Genomic DNA, 18,532 nt, shown 5'->3' with positions numbered 1-18,532 from the left:
TAAAGAAAAATTCAATGAAATATTCTTTACTGATTTGAAGATCCCTAACCATTACTTTGTGCTTTTACTATTTTGTTCTCTACATTACTTTGTTGTTTTTGATTTGTTGTTCAATACAAATATCCTTGTTTGTTAGTTTATATGTATTGTAGGAAGTATGCCTTGTGCACCACTTGATTCTTAAACAGCCCTTCAGCTGCGGTGAATTAAAACCCGGTCTACCAAACTACAATCACTAGGCCCAAGATCCTTGAGCCTAAGTGCTAGAGAAAAAGCACTCTCACAGGGTGTTGATGGGGTGTGCGTGGGCTGCTGATGTAGGGTGCGTCTGTTGCTGATGGGGCATGCATGTGCAACTGCACATGCATGCCCCATCCGCAACAGATGCACCCCACATCAACAGAGCACGCACACTCTGCAACACCTCACCATGCAGCAACCAAACAAGCCCAATATTCTAGAATGTCACATACTCAACGAATCACGACAACCAGCATGAAAAATATTTATTTTTCTTCTAAAAATTCTTCTTTCTTTCTCATTCTTTATATTTCTAAAACACCCAAATCATGCTAAAATACCCAAATCAGATATTGCATAACTTAAGACAGAGCATCCACAAAATAAATAAATAAAAAAATTATGAAGCATGTACCGACAAATTTTTTCAGTACCGGGCAAGAGAACAAATAGATCTTTAGCAAGAACAAAGCATACAAGATCTAAAAAAAATAAATAAATAAATAAATTGATAGGTAAAAATAAAAATTTCATATCAGTGTTGGTACCCGGTGGTTTTTGGTAGCAGATCGGTGTTGCTTGGTGTTTTGTTGATCAAAACTCTACCTTCAAAATGTATTTCTAAGATCAGATTAGACAAATAAAATTTTAAAAAAAAAAAAAATACAGAGGAAGGCCCGTTGAAGAAGGCGAAGAAAGACGAAGAAGAGGAAGAAGATTTTCAAATGGTGACAAAAGAAAAAAGTGACTTACGCACAATGAGAGGCTTGTAGCAGCACGGAAAGGGCAGAGCTGAGAGAAGAGATGAGAGGCATGAGGGAGCTGGCTTGCGCAAAGTAAAGACATGAGATGAGAGGAATGAGGCACTGTGCGTGAGACTCTGAAGACACCTTGCCCTTTATTGAAGAGCAATTTGGTAATTGCAAACTCACCCCCAACGGATATATCAAATGCCCACAAACTTTTAACAAAATATACCATAAAAGCTCCAAATATCAAACACGCGTTCTCTTCACAAATATAAAACGAAACTTTTTCCAAAAAGTTGCGTTTTATACTAATCAAATACTACGTTTGGAATGACTTTTTTGAAAACGCAACTTTTGGGCTTCAAACGCTGAAACAATCAGGTACTTAATGTCACTCGCGTAAACCAAAGCATGCACTGAAAACATTGCATAGAATTTCAAACAAAAATGTAGTGGGTGGTGAAATTGAGGGGACATAATGAAACTGTAATAAATAGTTTGACTCTAGCCAAATTGTGATGGAACCTCCCGAGTGAACAAGGAAGATCTCCTGTTCCTTAAACCAACCAAGAGCACCTGAAAAGATAAGGTCAAGCAAACTTCGATGCTTAGGTCAGAAAACTGGTGAAGATGAAGTGGAAATTAAAAGTTACAAGGCCTAGCTTGCATGGAGGTGAGGTTTTTTTTTTTTTTTTTTTTTTTTTTTTTTTTTTTTTGCGGGAAATCAACCTAACACTTGACAGTAGACTTGAGAACTAGGCCTGTTTGGTAATGATATTCTAGTAACATTGTTTAAGTATTATGGAAATACGTGTTATATTATTTAAACAACGAAAACTATTGTTTAAACAACATAACCAAATAAACTTCTAATCATCCCTTTAGGCTAGTAGAGGGAATGTGTGTCAAGACAGTAGCCCCAGCCACCTTAAAACTAAGCGGCATGCTTGTTAGTCAATTATTTTCTCATATCAATTGAAGAGATGTGTGTTAAGGTAGCTGCTCCAATAAATATATATATATATATATAGACAAATGAGACAAGTCCAACAGAATTAAATACATGGCCAACTACCGTTAGGTCAATTGAAGGGATGTGTATCAAGGGTTTATGTATTGATTTCGTCATTGTGAGGGTAAAATTTTTCAGAATCGCCATCAATCTGCAAATCCAAATGTTGAAAAACTAGAAACAAAACAAAGGTAAACCATCAATCGACACCCAGGTTAAAAATGAAATCAATAAAATAAAATAAGATCCATTTTGGGAAATCTTATGGATTTAATGGTAACAAGTAATATTTTACTTCATGTCAAATGAACAATGAACTAGTACCTTCTAACTTTTCTCTAATTTGGGTTGAAATACAACATTTGTACAATTTCAATATTTAAAGCATAATTTAATTAAGAAGGAAATTCATTTATTTATTAATTTATGCTCATAGAAACAACACACCAAACAGCTTAAGGCCCCATAGTCTCACACCATTGATCCATCGATGTATGCAGCCAATATATACTACTTTGATGCAAGTATCTCATCCCCTTCAAGTTTTTTGTACATATAACGCATAGCATTCCATAGATATACACACAGGTTCAAGGCACTCAACCCTGCTAGCACCCAATAGAAGTAATCAAGGTGTGCGCGATTAAGATTGTTACCAAGCCATTTTTCACCACAACTTGAGCTGATTGCCTGCACAATAGATATAATAGCACTGCTAATGAAGCTTCCAACTCCTAAAACACTAACATATGCTGCCGCTCCCAAGCTTCTCAATGACTCTGGCATTTGATCATAGAACAATTCTTGGAGCCCAACAAATGTGAACATATCAGCCAAGCCACTTAGTATGTATTGTGGAAGTAACCACCACACACTCATTGGAACAATTTCGTTATACTTGTCAACAAGGTCATATTGTTTTGCAATGCTAACCCTTTTAGCCTCTACTAGAGCTGCCACAACCATAGTTAGCAATGATATACATAGACCAATGCCAACCCTTTGTAGCAAAGTAATACCAGAATGGTGTCCAAAGAATTTTCTTGTAATTGGGACTAAAACTCTGTCATACAATGGAACAGTGATCATGATAGTTATGCCAACAAAGGCTTGAAGTGATGCTGCTGGAATCTGAAAGTGGGGTCCGATTGATCGGATCATTGTACTACCTTGCTTGGTGAAATAGGTGGAAATATTGGTCGCAACTACACCGAACATTAAGGAACTCAACCATATGGGAATGAGGCGGAGGACAAGCTTCACTTCCTCTACCTGATTTAGTGTGCATAGCCTCCAAGGATTTCTACTTTCACTTGATGCATCAATGTTGTCAATGATAGTTGCTTTCTCTAAAAACCTACAGTTTTCAACCAATAAAATAATACATATGTTAAGTAAGACTAATAAAAGCTTATGCCACTAAAAATTGGTACGTTTTCTAGGAGCCATAAACTAGCCCACATTCATTCTAACTTGAAACATGAGGAACAATAATTTGAAACCATCTTCGTGTAATTTTACGCATCTCTTTCTCTAACATTATTGACACATTTCTTGTCTATTTTGGCATGAATTGGATTAAAATGAAGAGAAATGATATATCCACAATATTTTTACAACAAATTTTAAGTAGTTAGTTATTACTAGTTGTTATTGTTGGATTAAAAAAGTAATCTTAATGTTAAATTCAAATTTGAACCAATAATAATTAACCATTTATAATTTGTTGTGAAAATATTGTAAATGTAGCACCTCTCTTAAAATGAATCCTACATTATTGACAGTATTATTATTTTTTTTTTTTTTGAGAAACATTATTATTATTATTATTAGAGTAATACTATACATGCATGTTCCAACAGTTTTCCAATTAAATTGTTGAATTTTCAAATTGTTACTAATTCTCTTTTGAATTCATCATCAACATCAATTTATGTTCTAACACTAAAAGTTTGTTCATCTTCGTGGTCGTGAGAAAAATTATAACTCAAAAGACTTATGGTTGTTGTTGAGGCTACTATTGGTTACCCAGTCAAAGCAAGGCATAGATTCCTAAGTGTGACTAAGGGGGTGTTTGGATGCTTTTTTTTCATCACTTAATTTTTGTCACTCATCACTCATCACTTTAAAATATCCTACCTGTTTGGCACCATCACTCAATATTTTTCACACTATTTGTGGGCCCCATACCTGTCACTCGGTGCAACTTTTTTTTTTCCCAATTCCCAAACTCACTGAACCCAAAAAAAAAAAAAAAAAAAAAAAGAGAGAGAGAGAGAAAACAACCAAACCCAATGAAAGAAAAAGAAAAAAAAAAAAAAAGAACTGAAGACCGAAAATTAGAGGTGATGAAGAACCAAAAAAAAAAAAAAGGAAGAATGAACTAACCGAACCTAGGAGTAGAAAGGAAAAAAAAAAGGTCAAGAGGTGCGGCTGACCTGACTAATGGGTCCCTCCATGTGTGTTTAATTACAAAAATGTCATTGAAAACAGAGTTATGGAAACTGAAACAGCTAAAATGTGTTTTCAGTTTCCATAATTCATAACTCAAAAATTAAAGAATTATGTGATGAAAACAGAATTATGTAGTGACAAATGGACTTCTCAACTATGGGTCCCACCATTTTTGAGTTATGAATTATGAAAACAGAGTTATGAGTTATGAAAATCACTCCTCCAAATAGCCTCTAAGTGTAACGGTGAGATTCCACTAGCTTCCCTAGGATGCTACCTCGCAATATTGCTTGCTAAAAATATATAAAGCTTAAAATTTGATGGTCATCAAAATAGTGTCAATTTCTCCAACTACATATGCAACCCATGCCTTTGCACACCAATAATGTAGAGCTGATTTTTTAATGAACTTCTTTGCGTGCACTTTTCTAAGCTAACTCAATTCCATAGTGAATACCACAAAGAAGTAATCTAACAGGATCTCTTATTTTACAAAAATAAAAAATAAAAAATTAATTAATTAAATTTTTTTTAAAAAAAAATCTATTATGGCCCTGCTTTATTTAATTAGTAGATCACTGTATATTCCAAAAATTAAAAATTAAAATCGACAACAACATTTAAATTTTTTTAAGAGGACTAGAAAACAAAATCACCCTAAATCAAAGATGTTTTTCTAACATTGAATAAAAAATAAGAATGGTAAAACTGAAGTGTAATTCTTTTATTATTATATATTAGGTCCTCTAATTTAATTCAAACATGCATATAATTACTTTGAATTTAATTATATTTAAAAAAGATAATAATATTTATACTTTATTAGTCAATATATTTATACGTTTAAATTTAACTGAAAAAAATAATGTAGTTCAATGAAGAATTTTACCTAAGATTTTTCCTTTTTATTTATTTTTATTGGTTAGAAATTATCCTAAGATAAAGGTACCACATAGCTAACTTTTTCTAATTTTTGCCAAAGTAAAAATAATGCATATTACCTTTAGAAATTTCCTAGAATTTGTCATCATGACATGGGCTCACACTCCTTTTCAGAGACACCGTACAGGCTACCCCCATTTTTTGTCTCCCAAATGAGAGCCTGATGGCAAGGTTGATTAATTGGTTTGAGAAAACATATTGTCATAGGCTTATAGGGTCTATAGCTACAAGTCTATAACATAATCTTTCATTAAAAAAAACGTCTATAACATAATCATATTTTGAGAAAGTAGATTGTACGTGACAAATTAACTTTTTTTTTTTTTTTGGAACTATTTTGATTAACTTTTTTGTACGTGACAAATTAACTATAATTTAGGATCCACTTCAATAATATCTTTTTTATTTTCAATCATACAAAGTTATCTTATAATAGTAATACCTTTCGTCTTTTCTAAGGGCTGGTGTTGATACAGCTTTTGTTTTTCTTTTCTTTTTGACAGTTATTAACTTTTTAATCAAATGCTATTTTACTAGTGTGATAGGTGATATCTCCTTAAAATTTAATCCTATTTGCAAGCTAAAGCTAAAGTTTTCGAAGACAAATTGTGTAATCTTTGAATTAAATGTCGCTTGTATTAAGTTCAATGCGATAGGCGAGATCTCATTAAAATTTTGTCTTATCTATAAAAATTATGTTAATATAACCTTTGAATCTAATGTAACTATTACCACTACAACAAAAAATGTTTATTACAACAAAAAAAGTCGTTGCAATAACAACAAAATCGTTGCAATAATTTATGCAAAGTATTGTAATAAAATTTAAGGTAATAAGTTTGTAATACAAAAAATTTTTATTACAATAAATCTTAAATATTTTAATGAAAATTTTGATGTAATAATATATTTGCTATTGCAATAAACAATTTATTAGTAATACGCTATTATTTCATGAATTTTATTTCAATAGATTGTAAAGAATTGAAAAAAATAATTTGGGTTCAAATTATTGCAACGGTATATTTATTGTAATAGTTAATTTTTTTTCATTTTTTTTTACAATAGATTGTAAAATAATTGGAATTAAATCATTGTAATAATATATTTATTGCAGCTTCATGTTTGTCATTGCAATAAATTGTAAAATTATTGATGTAAGGACGCGATTCGTGACGGACTGTAACAGTGTCGGGTTCGCACGTGAAAAGGCCCCTAACAATATCATTTGTAGAGCGTGGGTTTGGAAGGCTAGGCCTTGTTCGATAGGCGGTGGGTTTTTCGCGGTGTTCGTATGAACTTAAGCTTTCCTACACACCTGGAGTCTTTCTCCTGGAGGTGGGCTGGGTTTCTGGCCATTTTTCCCAACCCCCTTTTGTTACTTCTTTTTCCTTTTATATTCGCCTGCGTTCATTGTCCTTCGTCCACGTATAGGGTCAATCTTTCCAAAATTGATACTTGTCCCATCAGCCTATCCCCCAAAGTCGTTGGGGATGGTTGTAAAAGCCAAAGAATGCGGCTCTGTCAGGTTCAGAGCATTAAATGGCAATAACAGCAGCTTTCCCTGGATATTTTAGATCTTTTGTCCTGGTTTCGGTCCTATACCGTTTCTGCCCTCCTTTCAGAGGGGGAACTTTGGGTCTGCCGAGGACTGAGCCGTCCTCGATGTCCGCTATTTGGTCGAGTTTGGGCCATAGGCCTATTTGGTCGAGTTTGGGCCATAGCCCTCCTCGGCTTGGGCCTTTGGATTTTCCCCAGGTAAATGGGCCCGGCCCGTAAATCGTTTGGGCCCCACAATAGCCCCTCAAAACCCGGCTGTCCAACCTCTTGGTTGGAAAGGGGGGTTTTGGTGATGCCAAACCTCTCCTGTGGCCCAATCTATTCGGCCTATTAAACATGCTGGCGGTTCCTCATATGCCCAAGAGATTCACCGGTCTACGAGATAGTTTTTAATTTCGCGCTTGATGCATTCTTATCGCTTGGGGTATTCAAAACGCGCTTTGAATAATCACTATTTACGAGACTACTTTAATTCGACGGTTTATTTTGATGGGGTGGAGAAGCGGAACCGGCGTGTTTGGGTTTGCTGATTCCTTTGGAGATCTGAACTTATTAAATGCCCCCCGCTCCGCCCTCTGTATAAGTAGGACAGGAGGAGGTGATTGTTTTTACCAAAAATCCCTTTTCATCCTCCTGCGACTCTGGAATACTTAGCCTCCCTTAAGATTCGATTTACTCGCCGGTTTATACACTTAATCGTAAAATACTTTACCATAACAATAAGGGATGCAAAAGTCCCACCCCTCCCAAAAACGCCACGTTCCGATAAAGCTTATCATGGCTCGATCGGGACAAGGATGGCGAAGACTCAAAATCAACCTCATCCTTCTTTCAGTCAAAATCCGAAGTAGGGACTCGTCACGTCAAACTTTCGACGTGACTGAGTCGAGAACACCCAAGATCGTTACCATCCGGCTCCTCACGAGCGTACCTAATATGGCACCGGCGTGTTAGGAGTCAGGGCGGAGGCAGGGGCTAAGTGCTTCTGCTTCTCCCTCTTTTGCTCCTTGGTGCCCTTCCCCTCCCTCTTCTTATTGTCTTCCCAGCACCAGTTCCGCCCTGGTGCTGTTTCTTTTCTATCTTTTGTTCCTCTCTTTGTCTCTTCATCTCTCTCTCTTCTTCTCCTCCTTCTTTACTCATGTCCTCCATCTTCTTTATTCATCCCCCTCATCTTCATCATTGATTTCTTCCTTACTATTTCCTTCTTCTTCATTCATTTTCTTTTTTAAAGTGAGTCCCTCTCTCAGTATGAGCAGAAATGAGGCAGAGATTGGAGAAACTTTGAAGACGAGTTTAAAAGACGCTTGACAGTTTACTTTTTTGTACTACAGATGTAATGGTTGCTTAGGCAGTTTACATTTTGTATAGGCTCGTTTGAGCCCCTTTTTGTATGTTGTAATGATTTTTTTTATATTAATAAAAATTGTTGTCTACCTTATTTCGCATGTTATGTCTCTATGTTTTCATAAATTTGCAAGCGCTGCTCGGCACAATAATATAGCATCTAAATCAATGACGACTAAGACCAAAATATTTGATAATAAAATGATGTCGTCATAGCTTTAATAGAAGTGCTTGGCACAATAAGGCCGACCCGTAAAAAATAGTACTCACCCGGAACTAGCCGAGGAGAGAACCGAAGGCTTGATGCCGTGTGAGAAATAGCCGTCCGAGGACATATCCCCTACCAAATGAATAGCCCTCTTATACGACTAAATGCTGGGGCGTTCCACCCCTTTCCTTACACCTTTATTGGCCTTAACATTCTATGGTGTTTAAGCCGTGGATGAAGTGACCTGACATTTTGACCAAGTAACCTTTCTTATGAGAGTCAAACCTTTTCTTATCCAAGTATTTGGTTTTCCCATAGGCTTGAGTCCGAGGACCATGCAAGGCCTTGGTTCTGTCCAATAACTTGTAATTTTTATAATTTTTCGTGCTTGGCCTCCCCATAGGCTTGAGTCCGAGGACCATACAAGGCCTTGGTTCTGCCCAAAAACTTGTAATTTTTATAATTTTTCGTACTTGGCTTCCCCATAGGCTTGAGTCCGAGGACCATACAAGGCCTTGGTTCTGCCCAAAAACTTGTAATTTTTATAATTTTTCGTACTTGGTTTCCCCATAGGCTTGAGTCCGAGGACCATACAAGGCCTTGGTTCTGTCCCTGGGCCCATATGCCGAACGGGCCTGGGCCGCGAATTTACTGGGCCCACAAATTAAGAGGTGTTTCCATAACTTCTGATCACGCGGTACCTTTTGGCGTCCCAGTGTTCGAGGTGCACCTTCTCGAGACTCCTTTAACCTCAGGGTTGCAGACGACGTTGGAAGTCGAGCCAGAGACGTTTTGTCTGTAGCGTTCCTTAGGACGCTGCGCGAATTTAATGCCACCACCTTATCTTTTAACATAAATAGGAGAGAAAGTTGCTCCTTTTCACACACAAATCCTTCAGATTCCTCCCTTAGTTCATCATGCTTGAGGCAGAGATTGGGAAAAAGGAGCTCCCTCCGCCACAAAGGCGTCATGTCCCCCCGAGACTCAGAGTAGGGAGGTACGGGCCAAAGAGGTGCAAGTTCAAGGGAGCATTCCATTTCGTCATAGGGGAGGGGGTCCTCTTCCCTCTTTTAGTCAAAATCCGAAGCAGGTTCTGGTCATGCCAGTTTTTCGGTATGTCCAAAGAAGGAATTTCCACCATCAGCACTGTCTACCTTGTGGCAGGCAAATTTTTGTGGGGGCTTCCCAACCTCAAGCTCCTAGCACCTTTTCTGTAGATGGTGTTAGCTTGAGGTCAGGTTCTTTGACTGCCTGAGTTATGGGCATGCAGAGGTGTCGAGGAATGGTTTCCTTAGACAATAACTTGGCGCAGTAGCCAACCTCTCCTCTGAGCCGTCCCCACGGCCTTCTCTCCACTCGCTTGTATTTTCCTTTACTTATGTGGTCAGCTTTAGTGTAAGCTTGTTTCAGCTTTTCATTGTACACTGTACTGTTCCTTTGTCTTAATAAAATATGTGCCTATTTCTCCATACATATCTTTCTTCTCCGTAACAACTACTTTATGCATGAATATTAAATGCAAGCTTGCCCTTAAGGATATTCCAGGCAGAAAAAATGCTTTAACACGGGTTCCTACTAATTTAAACTCACAAATATTATCAAGTATAACAATGGTAACTTTCAATAAATTAAATTCTTGGAACTAACCGGGATAAGCGTTGAGTACTACGCGATGCATGCTAGACCAATGTCCGAGAACGATAATCTCTAAATAATTCGTCTGAAAGGGTAGCTAAGTAGCGAGGGACTCTGGTTGTGCTTTTGGGGCAATATGTTGCGCCGTATCGCATCAACCCCTTTGATACTGGGGATCCGAGGGTAGACCGAGGAATCCGCGCAATCAAGATATTAACCCGTCTGCTAACGCGGAGTTCTCTTCGGAGGGATTTCGAGGTTTACGGGCCATAGTTTTTCTTTAAATAGTTGGTTCCTCATCCAAGTAGTTGGTTTCCCCACAGGCTTGAGTCCGAGGACTTTGCAATGCCTTGGTTCTGTCCAAAACCTAGTTTTCATTACATCCAGGTAGTTGGTTTCCCCTGAGGCTTGGGTCCGAGGACCATGAATGCCTTGGTTCTGTCCAAAACCTAGTTTTCCACATCCAGGTAGTTGGTTTCCCCTGAGGCTTGGGTCCGAGGACCATGCAATGCCTTGGTTCTGTCCAAAACCTAGTTTTCCACATCCAGGTAGTTGGTTTTCCCCCTGAGGCTTGGGTCCGAGGACCATGCAATGCCTTGTTCTGTCCAAAACCTGTTTCCCACATCCAGGTAGTTGGTTTCCCCTGAGGCTTGGGTCCGAGGACCATGCAATGCCTTGGGCTAGTTTTCCACCAGGTAAGGACCATGCAAGTCCAAAACCTAGTTTTCCACATCCAGGTAGTTGGTTTCCCCTGAGGCTTGGGTCCGTGGACCATGCAATGCCTTGGTTCTGTCCAAAACCTAGTTTTCCACATCCAGGTAGTTGGTTTCCCCTGAGGCTTGGGCCCGAGGACCATGCAATGCCTTGGTTCTGTCCAAAACCTAGTTTTCCACATCCAGGTAGTTGGTTTCCCCTGAGGCTTGGGTCCGTGGACCATGCAATGCCTTAGTTCTGTTCAAAACCTAGTTTTCCACATCCAGGTAGTTGGTTTCCCCTGAGGCTTGGGTCCATGGACCATGCAATGCCTTGGTTCTGTCCAAAACCTAGTTTTCTCTTTGTGTGGGATCTTGGCTTTAGGGGAGTTAGCTCCTCGGCCAAGCCCCTAGAGTTTATCCATACGGTTAACGTTACAAGGTACCTAGTTTACTCTTTACAGGGGACCTTGGCTTTAAGGGAGTTGGCTCCCCAACCAAGCCCCTAATCAAGAAACACAGCGGCTAACAGAACTTTATACTAGAACTCTATAACCGACGGTTAGATATAACGAAGAAGCTCCATCGACCCACTTCCTATACCAACACACAAGCCTTCCCCACAGACGGCGCCAATTGTAAGGACGCGATTCGTGACGAACCGTAACAGTGTCGGGTTCGCACGTGAAAAGGCCCCTAACAATATCATTTGTAGAGCGTGGGTTTGGAAGGCTAGGCCTTGTTCGATAGGCGGTGGGTTTTTCGCGGTGTTCGTATGAACTTAAGCTTTCCTACACCCCTGGAGTCTTTCTCCTGGAGGTGGGCTGGGAGGCCCTGGTTTCTGGCCATTTTTCCCAACCCCCTTTTAGGTTACTTCTTTTTCCTTTTATATTCGCCTGCGTTCATTGTCCTTCGTCCACATATAGGGTCAATCTTTCCAAAATTGATACTTGTCCCATCAGCCTATCCCCCAAAGTCGTTGGGGATGGTTGTAAAAGCCAAAGAATGCGGCTCTGTCAGGTTCAGAGCATTAAATGGCAATAACAGCAGCTTTCCCTGGATATTTTAGATCTTTTGTCCTGGTTTCGGTCCTATACCGTTTCTGCCCTCCTTTCAGAGGGGGAACTTTGGGTCTGCCGAGGACTGAGCCGTCCTCGGCGATGTCCATAGGCTATTTGGTCGAGTTTGGGCCATAGCCCTCCTCGGCTTGGGCCTTTGGATTTTCCCCAGGTAAATGGGCCCGGCCCGTAAATCGTTTGGGCCCCACAATTGATATTTTAGTTATTACAATGTTAAATTTGTTGCAATAAGCCATCTCTTTGAAATCTCTATTATAATATATCGCAAAATATATAATTGGTATCAAGTTATTTTAATGGTTTCTTCAATTTAAGTTATTAAAAAAAATTGATTTCTTCAATTTAAGTTATTGCAAAAAATTTTCTAAATTCAATTTAGTAATAAAATCTCTATTGCAACTGAAAATTATAAATTATTACAACTAATTATTATTAATGTAATAATTTACTATTTTTAAGTTACTATTACAACAACTTTTAATTTTTAGATGTGATATTATATCTAATACCACTATACTAATTTTGTTATATTAACACTTGATATAATAGACTTATTTTGGCGTAGTGTACCAAGTATGGTACCATTTGTAAAAAAAAATTACCCACATTCCTATTTTGATTTGAGAGTTAAAAAGAGGAACTATCCTTTACCTAGTCAAAAGATAATCAAACGCCAATAAACTATAATTCAACTATCATTTCTTCCGGTCGTAATAATAAAATGATTATTATATTCATAAATTCAAGAACCACTAAATATGCGTGTAACTTATCAATAAATAAACAATCAAACATGACCCACAACCTTACTAATTGTAGTAATGAGGTCAAACTCACCAATGAAATTTTGCACTTATTTTAAACTTTGACATGTACCTGAATTGATTAGTATGAGCCAAATTTTGAGCTACTGTTGGTTGAGCCTCCACTTGGACATCATCTAACTTTTCTCCAAAACAAACACCCAAAACGTCATGTGTATCGTTCATGCGCCACTTATGTGCGGCCGCCACAAACACCTGCACCACCTTGGTGAATGGGCTCCCAATGGGACCCTGCTTCTTGTACCTCTTTATCCCTAAAAGAAATATTGCCAGCGACACTCCCAACGTTGATGCCAATGTTCCAAACCCTGCCACCCAACTAATATGGTCCTGCACCAAATTATAAAGTTTTTGCGACTTGGAATTTTTTATAATTAAATACTAACTTGGACTTGTTATGGAGAAAAAAGAAACAAACAAAAAAAGTCCAAAAAAAATTGTATATACTTCTTATAAAATAGAAGAAAAAGGAAGCCATGCATGTCAAGTTGATCAATATATTATTGTAATTTTAAATTTAGTATACATTTATACCTTTGATCCCTTGGTAAAAATTTTGATTCCATCCCTTATCATAATTATTAAAAACTTGATTTGGATCAAATAATGACAAAAAAATACATGTTAACGATCTCAATCTATCAATGATGATCTATATTCTATCCTATAGTTTTGGAATTAGAACATGATTTTAAAAACTGAGATGGCCAAAGAATTGGAAAAGAAACCAATTTATGGTTTTTTCAGTTCTTGACCGTCTTTCACAGATTTGACAAGTTCTTTACTAGTTATTCTGGTTTTTATCAAACCAGTTAGGTCTGATTTATGGCTTGACAAGTTGAACTGTCCGATTCGGTCCGTTTTTTAAAATAGTGGATTAGAGCTTTATTATTCTTAATGAAGTGGTAGTGATGATTATGGAATATAAATAAATAATTGCAATATATGCTTCAATTGTTCAAGTTTACAATAAATATAGGGATACTATATATAATAATTAGTCATATCAATAAGTTGTAAAAAAAAGTTATGTTCTTAACGTTACTTTTAACTTTACGACTTTTGTTTTAAAAAAAAAAAAAAAAACTTTATGTCGTTTGCTTTTGTCCACTAAAAAAAATAGGTACTAAGTAACTAACACGTACAAACATGATTCACTTTGTACGTGTGTAAGTACAAATTCAGGATTTGGAAAGTTGAAAAATGATATGAGAAATTTTTTTTTTTTTTTTACCTCCATGTATACTACCACAATTATGGCAGAAGTGGCACCAACCACTATTCCGAAGTACCACCAATTGAAAAATGAGCTCTTGGCCTTCTTTTCCTCGGGCAAGTTCTGGTCAAATTGGTCTGCTGCGAAGGTTTGTACACATGGTTTATGCCCACCTTCACCAACTGCTAGTATGTAAAGTGCAAAGAAAAACAATGCTTTTCGATAATGCCAAGGTATTACCGACACTGATAAGATTAGCAAAACCATTCCCTGAGACATAAAAAGCCGTAAAAACATGATCAAAGACAACATATTTTTCATTTTATTGAGAGTGCATAGATAATCAAACGTTTACCATTAAAGCTCACTAATCACCATAAGTTTGTTAAACACATGCAAATAATTCAACTTCCTTTTTTTTTCCTCCAAAAAATATAAAATAAAAACAAAAAACCTTCCTTAACTTAACTTCTTTATATTAAAGGTACTTTATTGAAGGCATAAAACTCACTATAATATGGCTAAGCACAAGTAAATAATGCAACCCACTTTTAATGTTGTACTAATTAAATGCTTTTTTAAAGGGGACTAAGTCTAATGCCGCAAACTTTTTCACTATTTTGTCATAAATTTGTTACATGGTAATTTGTGAATGGTAAAATCATGGACCTACATGGTACCAATATTTTATTTTTACAACTCATGAGTTGCCACGAAATAAAGTTGTGACAAAATTATGGAAAATTTTGTGAAACTAGACTTACTCTTTAAAGACATATATGTGTCTACTTTCAAAAGAAAATAAGGAAAATATTCTATTGGTATGATTTTTTTTTTCTGTGCTATTGGTCTGAATTAAGGTGCATTTAATACTTTATTAAATGATATTTTTGTAAATTTAACGCACACAAAAATTTATACAATGCACAAATACTAAGAAAAATATGATATACAACCACAATCAGTTTTTTTTTTTTTTTTTTTGTCAATATGGGTTTGTTTGTATCTACTTATTTTGTTAAAATTGAAAACTTTTTATTGAAAGTATTATAAATAAAGGTAAAAATTAGCTGAAATATTATAGTGAGACTCATGAATAGTATTAAAAAGTGCAATAAAACTCATAAATAATAGTAAAAATAAATTGAATAATAAAATAAATTGACAAAATTAATCATGTTCTATAAACAGTACATATGAAAAGTTTTAAACCAACAAATTATTGATAAGTGTAAACAAAAATTTATACAATGCACAAACACCAAGAAAAATATGACATACAACCACCATCAATTTGTGTATATGAAAAGTTTTAACCCAATAAATTATTGTCAAGTGTTTGATTTTTAAAGTGTGAGTTTTTAAAAAGTGTGCATTGCAATTCGTATTTGAATATTTTTAATTCTTAATCTTTGCCCTTGGAACAAGTGTTTTTTGTTTTTGGATGAACGTTAAAAGACACCCAAAAAAAAAAAAAAAAAATTTGATGGAAAGTTATTCTTTTTTTTCTTTTTTTGATAAACAAAAATGGGGGCCTTATGATTGTATTATACCCCCGGGTAAGGCGCCGAGCCCCAACGGGAGGGACTCTTGTGGGGGGTCAACCCCACTGAAGATGCCCACCAACAAGAGCTCGCTGGCAGTGGGAATCAAACCTGGGCTAGTTAGACGGAGTGAATGAACCATGCCAACTGAGCCAAGCCCTCGTTGGCGATGGAAAGTTATTCAGATATAGTATAACATTATTTCATCTATCTTAGCAGGGTTTAGTTTCACTATTAATATTACTTCTATTGTACCTTAATTAGAATATGTCACCTATGAAGACAACAAAAAATATATATAAATTTTGAAAAAAAAATAATATTTTATACCTTTTAGTTTAGTGTGTGACAAATTTAATCTTATAATTTTCAAAATTAATATAATAAACCTTGTAGTTTCAAAAAGTAACATATTAAACCTTATAAAAAGTAGCAAATTAAATAACCTTCATCTATATTAAAACTCAAAAACAATTTCATTCTACACTTATACTTAAACAGATTGAGATTCAGGGTCTGTTTGGACAGAACTTATTTTCCTGAAACTGAAAACTGAAAACTGAAAACACTGTAGCAAAATAATTTTTAAATGTGTGAATAATGCTGTGGGACCCATTTTTAATGAAAAAATTGATAAAAAAATGAAATTTGTGGGTCCATGAACAGTGCACAGACCCACTGATTGACAGAAAAGTCAAAAAAACAGGGCCAAACAGTACTGAACAGTACTCTACTGTTGCGCTTGTCCCCTGAAAGTCTGAAACGCGTGTAGAAAAGAAGAAAAAAAAAAAAAAAAGCAAAACGCAAAACGCAAAAGTAAACGTGGATCCAAACTTACACTCAATTTGTTATTTTTTAAAATCACAGAATTTGGTTTATTAATTTTAGAGCTACTGAATTTATTAAATGTTATGATTGAATTTGCTACTTTTAAAAAAATTATGACTCAATTTGTTACTAGTTTTAGGTTTAAATTTAAATTTATTTTTTCTTATACCTAGCTATTTAATACAAATTTTAGCCTGCTATGGTATGTATTAGAAGTGAGCAATGATTTCCATGCAACTTGGGTCTCATGTGGTTGGGACTGAAGAACTATATATATATTAAAGTTATTATACATTTAATTTTAAAAATTTAATAAATTGATATAGCAATAAATATAATAGGTGCTATTTTAATTCATAATAAATAAATAAATAAAATGTTAATATTACTATTAACATTATTGCAAAAGACTTACAATAAATAGATGTAACAAGAATCTAATGGTCTATTTAAATAAGTGAATGTTTAAATCACTTTTTTTTTATTGGTAACACGTCAATTTGTAAGTTTTACACAATAAATTTTTTAATATCCCAAATATCACTTAAATTTTTTGTAACACATGAATTTGTAAGGCTAGTATAATATGAATTGGTCTTGTTAACGGATGCTTTTAAGGCATTTATTTTATAAATCAACGTATTTGAGGCATCCATTACCTTTTTTCCATAATTAATCAATAGCATCCTTAACATCACACTCACCCCGACCGGAAACAAGAGATATTTCCTGTCTAATGTAGAGCTTTCAGTCGTGAAGTATGGCCTACTGGCCGCCTCTCGATCTCTACTTAATTTGGTAGCACTCTTTCATGTGGCCCATGAACTCATGTCGGTTTTATATAAAATAGGAGCCTCGGGCTCCATTGTTTTGAAAGTGAAAAAAAAGATACAGTACTAATTAATGCAACCAATTAGTTCAAACATGTATGACTTAGAAACAAAAAAGATTGTTGAACCTCATATATGATGGCTCATGTGCAAGAGTTAATAGTGCTACTGGTTGTTGCTTGGATATAGAGCCTGTGAGTAAATATGTGAAGTGATAAACTTTATCTATCTTAATCAAACAGTTTATATATGTTTATGATATTTAAGATGAAGAAGAAGAACACGTAAGCCCATCCAGCGAAATGGAATTCAAACCCTAAATAGTGTTTTATTGAACAACAAATTAAACACTTTATTAATTAAATTAACTGGAACCTAGACCATGTACTTCATCAAGGAAGAAGAAAAGGTTAAAAGAGTTTACTGTGCAATAAATGAAGGAAGCCACAACGATAGTCTTGAACCGTCCGAGATAGGAGTCAGCTATGAAGGCTCCAACTATGGGGAACACACAAGATACACCAACCCAAGTGTTTACATTCTTAGCTGCCGTGGAGGTGGGTTCATGGAGCTCATCTGTGAGGTACATGATGAGGTTACTGGCCAGGCCAATGAACGTGAATCCCTCTGCCACCTCAACAACTGCAAAACAAAGTAAAAAAGAATCAATAACCAAGCTCATATATAAGAATCAATAACCAAGCTCACATATAAGAATAATATGAAGCTTTGAGAGGACCTAATAATTAAGATTAAAGAGTAGCTTAATTGGCTTACAAATGATGAAAATGGCAGCATTCCATCCACCTTTGGACTTTTTTCTTTGGGTGGTATCTTCAAGGCCATGATCAATCATTTCTGGCGTTAGAGAGCTATAGCTCTCTATGAAATAAAGAAAGGTAGGTGCAAAAGAGGCCTGGTTTAGTGAAGTGTTTTGAGCACTCTATGGAATTTGGTTCCTTTTATATATAGGCGTGGGATATGAGTATTTCTAAAATACCACCATATTTTTCACAATTGTTCATATGATACACTATGAATGATGAAGAAAAAGTAGTGAATTTATGTGAAAATAATAAGCAATTTGTCACTAAGATTGTTATTATTTTTAACAATTATTCTACATGACAAATTATAACTGACTGTATATTACTTTCACTTTCCTTTTTTCTTTTTTTCTTTTTTGTGTAACAAGAATTTTTTTTGTTTCATATGGTTGTAGAATGAGTGGTGAGATATTCTCTGAATGGGCATTTGGGTACTTTACAACTTTAGCGTGGACCTAGCTAGTTTTGCAGAAATATAATGACAATTTACACAGCATCTTTTTAATGTCACACACGCATATCGAAGAATACATTGAAAACATTGCACA

General features: G+C 35.8%; 1 protein-coding gene across 1 annotated transcript; it reads right to left on the bottom strand.

The window, feature by feature from the left end:
• Positions 1-2,419: 2,419 nt before the first annotated feature.
• Positions 2,420-18,086, bottom strand: LOC115983629 (protein NRT1/ PTR FAMILY 5.4-like). The gene is made up of 5 exons (XM_031106357.1): positions 17,935-18,086; positions 17,582-17,799; positions 13,974-14,225; positions 12,792-13,069; positions 2,420-3,358 (listed from the first exon to the last, which is right to left on the bottom strand). The coding sequence occupies exons 1-5, from the start codon at positions 18,011-18,013 to the stop codon at positions 2,512-2,514; spliced, it is 1,674 nt and encodes a 557-aa protein (XP_030962217.1). The 5' UTR covers positions 18,014-18,086; the 3' UTR covers positions 2,420-2,511.
• Between the last annotated feature and the right edge of the window lie 446 nt (positions 18,087-18,532).

Source organism: Quercus lobata, chromosome 4, assembly GCF_001633185.2.
Source record: "Quercus lobata isolate SW786 chromosome 4, ValleyOak3.0 Primary Assembly, whole genome shotgun sequence".
Lineage (NCBI taxonomy): Eukaryota > Viridiplantae > Streptophyta > Magnoliopsida > Fagales > Fagaceae > Quercus > Quercus lobata.
This window is presented reverse-complemented; position numbering and strand designations above follow the sequence as displayed.